General features: G+C 45.3%; 1 protein-coding gene across 3 annotated transcripts in view; it reads right to left on the bottom strand.

The window, feature by feature from the left end:
* The window catches only part of PAQR5 (progestin and adipoQ receptor family member 5), a 98,705-nt gene that overhangs the window by 52,226 nt on the left and 33,373 nt on the right, over positions 1-13,106 (bottom strand). For all 3 annotated transcript variants that reach the window (XM_002690486.6, XM_059890773.1, XM_005211425.5), the window contains exon 2: positions 6,162-6,327. In XM_002690486.6, coding sequence (XP_002690532.1) covers positions 6,162-6,212 — 51 coding nt within the window. In that variant the 5' untranslated portion in view covers positions 6,213-6,327. The remainder of the gene's footprint in view (positions 1-6,161; positions 6,328-13,106) is intronic.

Genomic DNA, 13,106 nt, shown 5'->3' with positions numbered 1-13,106 from the left:
CACCACCTACAATAACTAACGCGAGTGGGAAAGAACCCATCTGCCGATGAAGGAGACGTGGAGACATGAGAGACAAGGGTTCAATCCCTGGGTTGGGCAGATCCCCTGGAGAAGCACATGGCAACCTACTCCAGTATTCTTGACTGGCGAATCCCATGGACAGAAGAGCCTGGTGGGCTACAGTCCATAGCATCACACAGAATCGGACACGACTGATGCAATTTGGCACGCAAGCACGATAACTAACACACACACACACAGAATGGATCATAGACTTAAATTTTAGGGATAAAACTCTTCAAAGAAAATGTAGGAGTAAATCTTCATAACCTTGGATAAACCAAACGTTTTTTAGATATAACACCCAAAACATAAGCGACAGATGAAAGATAATATTTAGATAATATTAAATTTTAAAACTTTCATGTTTCCAGGGATACCATGAATAACAAGAAAATGCAACACACAGAATGGGAGAAAACATTTTCAAACCATGTATCTGATAAGGGACTTGTGTTCAAAAAAGAACTCACACAACTCAGCAACAAGGACAAATGACCCCACTTAAACATTGGCCAGAGACTCGAATGGACGTTTTCCTGAGAAAGTATACAAATGGCCAATAAGCACATGAAAAGAGGCTCAATATCACTAATCTTTAGGAAAATTCAAATCAAAACTACAGTGAGATCTCACTTCATATCCGTCAGGATGGCTACTATCAAAAAAAAAAAAAAAAACAGAAAATACCAGTCATCTAAATTTAGGGACAGTCTACAAAAAGAAGGAAATTCTGATATACGCAGACATCGTATAACGTCGATAAACTTGAAGACATTATCTCAGTAAAATAAGACAGTCACAAAAAGACAGATCTGTATAATTTCACTTGCACAAAGTACTTAAAGTAGTCAAACCATAAAGACAAAAAGTATTAATGGTAGTAGTCAGAGACTGGCCAGGGGAAAACGGGGAGTTCTTATTTAATGGGTACAGAGTTTCAGTCTTACAAGATAAGACATCTTATGGAGATGAATGGTAGTGATGGCTGCAAAATGAGGTGAATGTATTTATCACCACAGAACCGTGCACTTAAAAATAGTTAAGATGGTACATTTATGTTAAGCATATTTTGCCACAATAAAAATAAAAGTTACTCCTAGATTTATCATGCGGCCCAGCAGTCCCACTCCTAGGTGTGTACCTAGAGAATTGAAAATATGTCCACGCAAAAGCTTGTACACAAATAACTCGTACATAGCATTACTCATAATAACCAAAAAAAAAATGGGAACAACCTAAGTGTTCACCAAGTGATGAATGAATAAACAAACTGGTATATCCATAAATGGAATACTATTCAGCCACAAAAACACATAAAGTACTAATCCCTGCCACAGCACATATGAACCTTGAAAACACTATGCTGAGTGAAGAAGGCATTCGCAGAAGGCCACCTACTGCATGGTCCCATTTACATGAAATATCCAGAACAGGCACATCCACAGAGACAAAGTACATTAGTGGTTGCCATCGGCCTAGGAGTGGGGGCAGAGGGAAATGCCTGCTAATTGTACAGATTTTCTTACTAGGGTGATGAAAACATTCTAAAATTGACCGTGGTGATGGTTTTGTACAACATACTTTGTGTGTGTCAACATATTAAAACTCACTGAGCTGTATACTCTTACAGGGAGTATTTTATGGTAGTAGTAGTGCTAGTCACTCAGTCGTGTCCAGTTCTCTGCAACCCCACGGCCCGGGCTCTTCTGTCCATTGGATTCTCAAGGCAAGAATACTGGAGTGGGTTGCCGTTTCCTTCTCCAGGGGATCTTCCTGACCCAGGGATCGAACCTGGGTCTCCCACATTGCAGGCAGATTCTTTACCATCCGAGCCACCAGGAAGCCCCATAAATTATATTTTAACAAAACTGTTCAAAAAAAACTTTCAACAGAGAAAATTCAGCTGTAGCATCAAATTGTCCCTTGCACAGTTCCATCGTGTCATTCACACAGAGTAAGAGATAAATGATGCTCCCCTGAGGTGAGCAACATGATGGCCCTGATCAAACAGCTTTAGAGGTAAAGCCTACCAGGCAGTCAGGAACACATAATTCCAATATTATACAATTTTTTCTATAGAATAAAATTGCAACACTCTCCAACTCATCTGTGGTTGGCATCATCTTAATCCCCAGTGCAGGCAAGGGCAGTATAAGAAAGAACAATTACAGGCCAACTCAGTAAATAGATTGAAGGATCCTAGTCAAAAATATCAGCTGGTTACAGCAACAGATTAAAAACATACTCCATCATGACCAAGTAATATTTAAATGCAATGTTGGTTTAACATTAGTAAGTTAATCAATGTAATTAGCCACATTAACAACTTTCAAATGAGTCATATATGACCATCTCAAAAGATATATGATAGAAAAAAGAACTTATTACTGATTAGAGGGGGAAAAATCCTAGGAAATAAGGGATAGAAAGGTATATCCTTAACATGATAAAGGTTATTTAAATATACACACCCAGAGTAAGAGCTAACATTAAGTAACAAAATGCTGAAAGCACTTCTTTGGATTAAAATCAAGAACAATACAAAAGTGCCTGCAATCACAATTCACTTTAATAAAGCTTCTGATTCCCACAGTGGTGATCTAGGCACCCACTTTGAGAAATCCTGGGCTGGAGAAACCAGTTGCTATGAGCTGACCCCTTGCTTCCAGGCGCCCAAGCCCACCCACCCAGCACCACTGATCTGGCTCTGCTTCTGCTCCTTCATAATTAGCCCAACACTCTATTTCATTTTTCTTGGATCGTCACAGTATATCTGTGAGACAGATATTATCTCCATTTCACAGACAAGGACACTGAGTCTTGTCCAAATTCCCACCATAGGTGGCAGAGTACAGTGCGAGGCTGAGAAAAGGTTTGCTTTTCCTCTCTAGAGCCAGCACCTCAGGAACCCTCCTGCCTGTGCCCCTAAATTAAGGCGTCCTGGACAATGTGGTGAGTTTACCTGTAGCCTGGGGGCCAGGGCTATCATTAAAAAAGGTCCTCAATATGACCCAAAATACTCTTGTTTCCTGGCCAAGGGTCATGCCATGTTCCACATGAACTTGCTGTCTAGACTTCCCTGTTTGTCTCTAGGTTGGGTTTGGGTAGGAATCAACACCTAGACATTTATTCCACTCTGAGCTCTGTGTTCACGTCTTTCAGAGCTCCCTCGTGTACCTAGGTCTGTTTTTAGGCACCAGGGAGACAAAATTATGAGGCATGCACCCGAGTCACACCTCCTACAGGAAGGGAGAACTGTCCTTTCCTGTAAATAAGCCCTTAGCAGGACTGTGCCGGAATCAAGGATGCCAAGAGGTGGTGCCCCACCCCACACTGATGGGTGAGGCTCAGAGAGGCTAGGGAAGTGGCCTAGGCCACACAGCTGGCTAATATATGAAGGGAGAGGCAGCTGTACAGAGCAGCATGCAGAGGTGTCAACCAACAGCTGAAGGGAGAGGGCATCAGCAGCTCCAAGGAGTCAGAAAGGAGGGTGGATGAAATGGAGGGGAGGAGATGGAGTAACCTTCTTCAAACAGAGCTCAAGAAAAGAGAACGTCCAATCCAGTGGGGAGACTAGAGAGAGCACCAGTGTGCCTGGAGAAGTGGATTTATGGGTAAAAAACAGTGGAGGAGGTGGATAGGGGTACAGCCAGGGAATACCAGCCAGGGAGCTGGGGAGGGAGTCTATGGGAGGGGCAGCTCAATGCCTCCTCCCAACACACTCCACCCCTCCAAGTGCGGAGGGCACAGGAGAGTTGATAATAACAGCCAACATTACTGACTTCATCCCATGCCACGTACCTCCCATAGGGTGCCTCACAATTTTCACCACTACCCTAGGAAGCAGATTCTAGCACCACCCCATTTTACAGATGCAGAAACTGAGGTTGGGAGATTAAGGTCACTCTGTGGACCAAGTATTGGAACCCAAAGAGCCCACCAAAAGTAAGTTTAACATTTCTATGAAGTCTCTTATTTTAAATATTCATGCAAATTATGCATTTTCTCCTTAATATGCTTGCATCTGAATATTTTTAAGATGTCATTTCTCCTCCCCAACTAAATCCTCAAATAAAACCACCCTCCAGACAGGTAGAGCCACTGTGTTCCCCCTGGGGCCGCATGAACCTTGCACATGATGCTGGGAGGCCAAGTAGTGGATGTGGGAGCCAAAGGAAAGTTTTGAAGGAAACAGATGTGAGACAGGATGTTGGCTCTGCCTCTGACTAATGCCATTGTACTGAAAAGAAAACTGTCACCTCCATCATTTATGGAAAACTGGACAGAAGACAGATCATCTTCAGCCTCAGGGGCCATCTGGGTCCTTATCCTCAGAACCCCCATACATTCAGAACCCCAGCAGGTGACCCAAGGTCTCCCATGAGAACACTTTCTCTCTTGCATTTCTTTCCTGGGCACAGTCTTGAACCCAGCCTTGACCAAAACTCCCAGGAAGACATCCAAGAAGATACCTATAACCTCTGCCCCAAGAATCCCCACACTAGCCTCATGGTTTCCCAGCTCCAGGTCTTCACTCATACCATTCCTTCCACCTGGACTGCTCTCCCCACCCTCCCCTACCCATCCTCAAAATGCATCTTACAGCTCATCCCCTTCACGGAGCCTTCCCTGATCCCCTCCTCCCCCAAGCGACCAACCCCTCCTCTGAACAAATCTGCCCCTCTCTGAGCATACACCCTAACCTACTTGGCCGCGGAAATGCTCCTGAGCGGTTTTAAATCTTCCCAACCAACACAGAGCCCCTTAAGGGTCGGCTTGGTATGTGATTCTTCTCTGGGCTCCACACACAGTAACGCCTTGCACGGAGTAGGCAGTCAATAAAAATGTCAAGTGCGTGGATCAAAGGATCACTCTGTTCCCCTACTCATCACAGCCACTAGTTCTCTGTGGGTAGAACCAGCCAGGGAAACGCACCAGGAAGACACCCACAGCCTCGTGAGAGTGCAGGCAGGACCCCTGCTCGACAGCACTGTGGGGACCCGGCTTCATTTCCAGCGTGTCTCTTACCTGCTGCATCCTCAGCTCTACCCTCCAAAAGCACCACATCCTTTTGATTTCACCCCAATGCCTGCTGGCAACACCTAGCCTCGCAGGCTTTTAGGGAGAGGGTCTAGTGGTCTGTCTCCTCTTACTCTTCCACTCATGGTGCCAAGATTGTTTGGGACTTTGTTTTTTTGGGCGGGGCAGGGGAGTCATAAGGGCTGGACAGTCAGCTGGGTGGAAAGGAGCTCTCACCCACCTTTCCCGTGACATCTTCCAGGTGAAACGTCTCACCATGAAATAACAGTTATTCTTTTTCAGTCAAAAAGGAAAGAAACATGGACACTTCCCTGGTAGTCCAGTGGTTAAGACTCTGTGCAGGGGACACGGGTTCAATTCCTGGTTCAGGAACTAAGATCCCACATGCCTCATCACCAAAAAAAAAAAAAAAGGAAGGAAAAATGACACCAAAACAAGGGTGTAATGAGATGACATTACTTTGCAAGGGCAGGAGGAGAGGCACCACTGGCCACAGCCCGCAGGCAGCATGGCCTCACCTAAGTCTCACTAAAAACACAGACTGTCACTGCATTCCAGGTGTTTCAGGGTAGCTGCCCCCGAGCACTCAGGCAAAGGAGGTGCAACGACTCTCCCTGATTGCCTCAACTCACACCTGGCTCAGGCCTCCTGCAAGGAGGAACAGCAGCAAAGCCACACTCAGGTGACTCTGCCCCTCGCCTGCTTCCAAGCACCCATGAGAGACAATACTTAAAAAGCTGCCACTCAGCCGGTGCTGCTGGCTTCATCTCTGCAGCCTGACTCTGTAGTCTCAATAATGGCTCTGTTTCAGGATAAAATACAGATGTCACAGGCAAGCGCTACAACTCAAATACAGTTTCAGGATCACTTCCATTTTCAGGTTTGGTGCAGGTGAGGGAAACAGGCAGCCTGAATTCCCCAAGGGAATCCGTGAGGGACTCCTTGCAGAGGGTGGGTCTACACAGAGAAGACTGGGTGGAGACACAGCAGCCCGCATGTTGCAGAGGCCAAGCCCTGGTCGCAGCCTGGAACTAAATCACTGGAACGAGAGCACATACCTGGGGCACCTGCTCCATGCTCAGCAGCCTGGGTAGCTTCAGGCTCAGCATCTTGAAGTCAGGCTGGGAAGACCGGTGGGTGACAGCCGGTCCCTGTCACCAGGACTTGCTCAAAGTTCTTACATGGCTCCGGGCGCCTCTGGCCAGCCGGATCTGAGCCGCTTCACTGAAAGAGGACAGCGGGAAGAACTCCAGTGAGTGTCAGCCTAACTCCAGCTGGGTCAAGACTGTTTAACTACAGAACAGACCTTTGCTTGTGATGGCAAAATAACCAGGCTGCCTTAAAAACAACAGAGAAACAGACTGCTGAGTCATTCACTCTGAGAGTGATGGAGGAAGGTAATTAAATCACAATAGGGCAATCATAAAATTATAGCAATGGAAAGGGCCACGGAGGTTACCCAGCGCCCTTGTGTTACACAAGAGGGTCAGAGGCGTAGCGCAACCTCCCCAAGGCTACACAGCTTAGTGAGAGCTTGGGGCTGCTCACTCTCCCTGCATCAGGTGCTACCCCTGGACAGACAGTGTGATCCAGGTCTGGGCCACCGAGAGCTGTCCTCCAAATCACCCAAAGAGAGGCAGCTTTTCCAGAAGGCTCACGGGGGCGGGGCTGCCCTGAGATGCACAGAAGGACCAGGCCAGGCCAGTCTAAGACACTTGGAGTCAAAGCAACAGGACTGTTTAAATGCAGGATTAACAGGTATGAGTAATGTAAAGTAGAGGAACCCAAAGCCAAGGAAAAGGCCCAAGAAACTGATAAGTACTATTAGTAGCTCGGTTCAGCAAAAGAATGAGCAGAGCTAGGAATTTGCCACAGTCAATGCCTCATCTACTCCCATAATCACTGGGCCAGAATCTGCCGCCTCTTTAGAGCTCCCAAGGGGTTCTGTCCCTGCCTCCAAAAGGCCTGAAGACCTGGCTTGCACCTCTCTTGTAGCACCAACCACATCTGACTGCAGGCGGAGCTACCAGCCGAGGCCTTGTCTCCCCTGCACACACCCAGCCCCTAGCGACCGGGGAGGATGATCCCGAGATGGCCGGAGTCTCAGGGTGTGTGCCTGGCTCATCCTGGGCCTTCAGCAAACACTTTTTTAATGATGCAAAGTTGTTCACCCTTTGAACCTAAGGTGTGCTTTTGCCTCTGCACTTTGTTTATACTTTTGCTTCTTATTATAGTTCCTTATTGTTCTATGTGTTATTATCTGAAACTATGTAGCAAAGTACAATGTAGGTCAGTTCAGCCGCTCAGTCGTGTCCGACTCTTTGCAACCCCACGAATCGCAGCACGCCAGGCCTCCCTGTCCATCACCAACTCACGGAGTTCACTGAGACTCACGTCCATCGAGTCGGTGATGCCATCCAGCCATCTCATCCTCTGTCGTCCCCTTTTCCTCCTGTCCCCAATCCCTCCCAGCATCAGAGTCTTTTCCAATGAGTATGAGGTGGCCAAAGTACTGGAGTTTCAGCTTTAGCATCATTCCTTCCAAAGAACACCCAGGGCTGATCTCCTTTAGAATGGACTGGTTGGATCTCCTTGCAGTCCAAGGGACTCTCAAGTTATGTTTCATCATAAATATGCTTTTATTAAAAACACTGGGGTAAGTAAGTATTCACCACAGTCAAAAGGTGGCAGTGAAAGGGATAGAGAAGAATAATTAAAATAGTTGGTTTTGAAACCTCACTACGGGATTAAAGACAAGGAGGGAATTTTAAGGCTGTTTGGGAAACTGTTGTAAGCTAGTGACCACTCAAGAAAGGAATCCAGTAACCTAGCAACAATCTACACTACCTTGAAAGAAGACCAGGTGCATCCAAGCGCATCCGGGCACACTCAAGCCACAAACCCTGACAGTTAAAATACAGGACAATATGGGGTCTGAGTCTTGTTATGCGAAGTCAGGGAGCTAATGGTCCTTGAAGAGCAGAATCTCTGACTGTAGTCAAGAGAGGAAAATAAGTGAAAGCGGAAAGAAAGTAGGTGAAAGGGGACATTACACCAAAGCCCGAGATGAATTACCATATGGAGAATCCCAGGGACGGGGAAGCCTGGTGGGCTGCCGTCTCTGGGGTCGCACAGAGTTGGACACGACTGAAGTGACTTAGCAGCAGCAGCAGCAGTAATGTTACCATCCTTTTGCTAATATACGTATGATTTAACAGGGCCATCACAGTCCTGGTTAGACCACACAGGGTCAAAGGAGGAATTAATGATGTAAACCTTGATGTCTGCCCAAGAATGAGGAAGGAGGTGGTCTTCTCCCCTCCTCACTTTTTCTCTGATTCTAAGATGTAGCTCTCTTTGTTCTAGGGGCTGAGCTCCCTTGCCTGCCCACTGTATCTCTTATAAGCATCCTATACTAATAAACTCACTCTTTGCCTATGGCTTTGCCTAATGCTGAATTCTTTTTGCAGTGAGACAAAAGAACCTCAGCTTGATAAGCCCTGACACCAGGCAAGTGGTTTCAATTAAAAGAGTGGGTTTGAGTCCCCTCCTAAATCAGTGATCATGGGTTCAAATCCCATCCAAGGAGTGTGGCTTCAGAAACAACTCAAGCACCCATCAGCTCGTGGATAGATAAATTAGCAAATAAACAAGATGCAGTCTACACATGCAATAGAATATTACTCAGTTTTAAAAAGGAATGAAGTTTTAATGCATGGATGAAACTTGAAAAAATTACACCAGGTGAAATAAGCCAGTCTCAAAAGGCCAAATATTGTATGATTCCAGTTATATGAGGGGCCTGGCATAGGGGAATTTACAGAGCCAGAAAAGAGGTTGGAGCTGTTGTTTAAGGGGTACCGAGTTTCTGTTTGGGAGGATTAAAAGTTCTCAAAAGGGATAGTGGTGATGGTTGCTCAATACTATAAATGTAAAATGCACTTAAAAATGATAAATTTTATGTTGTGTCTATTTTACCACGTTAAAAAAGTAGTTACAGAACATTTCTGAATGACAAAATAATAGAGAAAATAATTTTTTTTAATTGTTACATTTTACCTGGGTACATTTTAGCCAGGTTAAAAAAGAAGAGTTGATACTTTGCAAACAAATGAGCAGCAGCTGCGTAAGTGGACCTGGCAGGTTTTGGTTCTCCTGGATTCCCAGCCTCAATTACCAAGCCACTTTCACCCCCAGACACACCACTACCTTCCCTGGCAGCAGGAAGAGAGCTGACAGGCTCAGCTTGAGTCTCCAGGGGAATATCACAAAAACCCCTAGCAATAATGGGGCCAAGGCTGCGTCTCCATGGGCCGGCCTACCTTGGTCCCCTGGTTCTCCCTGAATTTCAATGTCATGAGCAAGAAAAAGGAAAGAAACGGTCCCGACCCTCACAGCACACACCATCCAGGAAGACTGACCCAACGAAACATACAACAGGAGGGTAATACTAAGTAGCATGTGATTCATCCTCTTCTTCATTCAGCCAAGGTGTCTGGCATTTTTATCACGTAATGAATAAGAGTAAGGGCTCAATGTAAAGATGATTACATCCTGTGAACTGCAGCAGCTGGAGGGAAAAAATGAGGATTTAGCTGAAATAAAAATTGCATGGGTTTGTGACACACAGAATGGAGGAAAATAGATGTCCAGGAAAAATGAAGATGAAAAGACTGTCCTTGTCTCCAAGAAACGCATAAAGAAAAAGATAAGACAGATATGAACTCAACTAACCAGGACAAGTCACCCTTGAAGGCGAGGACCTCCCACCCACTCTGCGTCAGGCCTGTGCTGCCCACCTTGCCCGCCCATCTGGTCTCTTTCACCCTCACCACCCTGGCTCATATCGCCAGGCAGAGCAGTTCAGGGCCTCCAGACTGGATTAAAGCCACATCGGTTCTAAGACCAGTTCGCCATTTCCTGTGCAATTCCAGGCAAGCAACGTAACTCCTTGTGCCTCAGTTTCCCCATCTGTGAAATGGAAAAAACAGTGGTACTTTCTTCCTAGCGTGGTGGTTATGATTAAATGAGAGAAGAACCCATGCAAAGGGCCTGCCCTCAGGGAAAGGGCCAATAAGCACTTGCTCCTGTTACTAATTTTCAGGTAGGAAAATTAATTTTCTATTTTACAGGCAGGAAAACTAAGGTGTTGAAAAGTGAGGGGGCTTGCAGATCTCACAGATAGTAGAGCTATCATCTGATTTCTGGTTTGTGTGGATGGAGGTAGAGGAGGGTTGGGGTGTGGATGGTGATGCTTCTGGAGTTGTGTTATTTGATCTGAGGGCCACAGGCTGCATAGAGATTGAGGGCTTTGAAACGACACTCTGTGGGCCCCTAAGCTGCACTTCAGGGACCACTTTTTTTGGGGGGTAGGGGGTTGTACCAGTAACTAGGAGAACAAGGAAGTGACTTCTCCCCTATTTTAACCAGAAGATGTCTTAGTTTTTTTCTGAATTATAGTGGAAACATAAGTCCTCTCTTTGAGAAGAAAACATTAAGAAGCATAAGTTTCCTTTTAAAAAGAGAACTGAAGGACTTTCAACTGTGATCCCGTGGTTAAGAATCTGCCTTCCAAGGCAGGGATCACAGGTTTGATCCCTGATTGGGAAACTAAGATCCCTCACACTGTAGGTCAACTAAGCCCTTCAAAAAATAAAATAAAATAAAAAAAGAGAAATTTATTTTGATTAAAGAGAGTCAAGTTTGGGCTTCCCTGGTGGCTCAGACAGTAAAAGAATCTGCCTGCAATGCAGGAGATGGGGGTTTGATCCCTGGGTCAGGAAGATCCCCTGGAGAAGGGAATGGCAGCCCACTCCAGTATCTTGTCTGGAGAATTCCATGGACAGAGGAGCCTGGCAGCCTACAGACCATGGGGTCGCATAGAGTCAGATGCCACTGAGCAACTAACACTTTAACTATCTGTCTCAGGCTAGTGCTCCATCCATATTCCTGGTCTCCCCACTCGCGCTCCCTCACTGCCCCCCACCCAGTAAACATTAGTCTACACACTGTATCCCAGGCCTGAAAGGACATGGCCAGCTAAACATCACCTCCCAAATATGTTTACATATTAGGTAGCTGAATATAAACAGATGACCTACTTCCCACACGAGAGTCCAAAAAAAAAAAAACCCACCAGGTGCCTCTGTCCATGGAATTCTCCAGGTAAGAATAATGAAGTGGGTTGCCATTCCCTTCTTCAGGGGATCTTCCCAACCCAGGGACTGAACCCTGGGGCTCCCATATTGCAGGCAGATTCAGGTCCCTGGGTCTCCTGTATTGCAGGCAGATTCTTTGCTACCTGAGCCACCAGGGAAGACTGATAACTTCTAGGGATGCAAATGAACTAGTAGTACATACTGTCTTTATTTAATTTTTTTTCTTTGCCATTTTTTTAAATTTCAATTGAAGGCTAATTACTTTACAATATTGTATTGGTTTTGCCATACATTGACATGAATCAGCCATGGGTGTACATGTGTTCCCCATTCTAAACCCCTCTCCCCCCTCCCTCCCCATCCCATCCCTCTGGGTCATCCCAGTGCACCAGCCCTGAGCACCCTGTCTCATGCATCGAATCTGGACTGGCGATCTGTTTCACATATGGTAATATACATGTTTCAATGGTATTCTCTCAAATCATCCCACCCTCGCCTTCTCCCACAGAATCCAAAAGTCTGTTCTTTACATCTTTGTCTCTTTTGCCATCTTGCATATAGGGTCATCGTCACCATCTTTCTAAATTCCATATATATGTGTTAGTATACTGTATTGGTGTTTTTCTTTCTGACTTACTTCACTCTGTGTAACAGGCTCCAATTTCATCTACCTCATTAGAATTGATTCAAATGCATTCTTTTTAGTGGCTGAGTAATACTCCATTGTGTATATGTACCACAGCTTTCTTATCCATTCATCTGCCAATGGACATCTAGGTTGCTTCCATTTCCTGGCTATTGTAAACAGTGCTGCGATGAACATTGGGGTACACGTGTCTCTTTCAATTCTGGTTTCCTTGGTGTGTATGCCCAGCAGTGGGATTGCTGGATCATATGGCAGTTCTATTTCCAGTTTTTTAAGGAATCTCCACACTGTTCTCCATAGTGGCTGTACTAGTTTGCATTCCTACCTTAAAAGGGTTCCATTTTCTCTGCACCCTCTCCAGAATTTATTGTTTGTAGACTTTTTGATAGCAGCCATTCTGACTGGTGTGAAATGGTATACCTCATTGTGGTTTTGATTTGCATTTCTCTGATAATGAGTACACACTCTCTTTATTACATTAATTTATTAATTTAGTTAGACATGCCTATTTAGAATCCCTTACCATATCCACTGCTAACTGCTAAGTCACTTCAGTCATGTCCAACTCTGTGCGACCCCAGAGACGGCAGCCCACCAGGCTCCCCCATCCCTGGGATTCTCCAGGCAAGAACACTAGAGTGGGTTGCCATTTCCTTCTCCAATTTATGAAAGTGAGAAGTGAAAGGGAAGTCGCTCAGTCGTGTCCGACTCGTGGCAACCCTATGGACTGCAGCCTACCAGGCTCCTCCGTCCATTAATTTTAAAATATTGTTTTTCCACTTCTAGTTCATAGAAATAAGTGTATTCATAATCTCCATATGCATCTTTGACCAAAGGATCTTCATTTAACACTTTTTGGAGTCACCTAACACAGTTAAAGTGAAAAATATTCTTATTTCCCTCCAAGTTATTTGAAAGCTACACTTTTGGGGGCTTCCCTAGCAGTCCAGTGGTTAAGACTCTGCCTTCCAATGCATGGGGTGTGGGTTTGATCCCTGGTTGGGGAACTAAAGTCCCACATGCCACAGGATGCAGCTGAAAATTTTTAAAAAGAAAGGAAAAAAGCTGTATTTTTTGAAGTTGTGTTTAATGCTCTTGCTAAAAATGTATCCCAAGTCACAAGTATTCATTTACTATTATGGCACTCTATGGCAAATTGCTTTCAAACACTTCACACAGACAGTGTGATGTGAAAATGT

Source organism: Bos taurus, chromosome 10 (genome assembly GCF_002263795.3).
Source record: "Bos taurus isolate L1 Dominette 01449 registration number 42190680 breed Hereford chromosome 10, ARS-UCD2.0, whole genome shotgun sequence".
Classification (NCBI taxonomy): domain Eukaryota; kingdom Metazoa; phylum Chordata; class Mammalia; order Artiodactyla; family Bovidae; genus Bos; species Bos taurus.
This window is presented reverse-complemented; position numbering and strand designations above follow the sequence as displayed.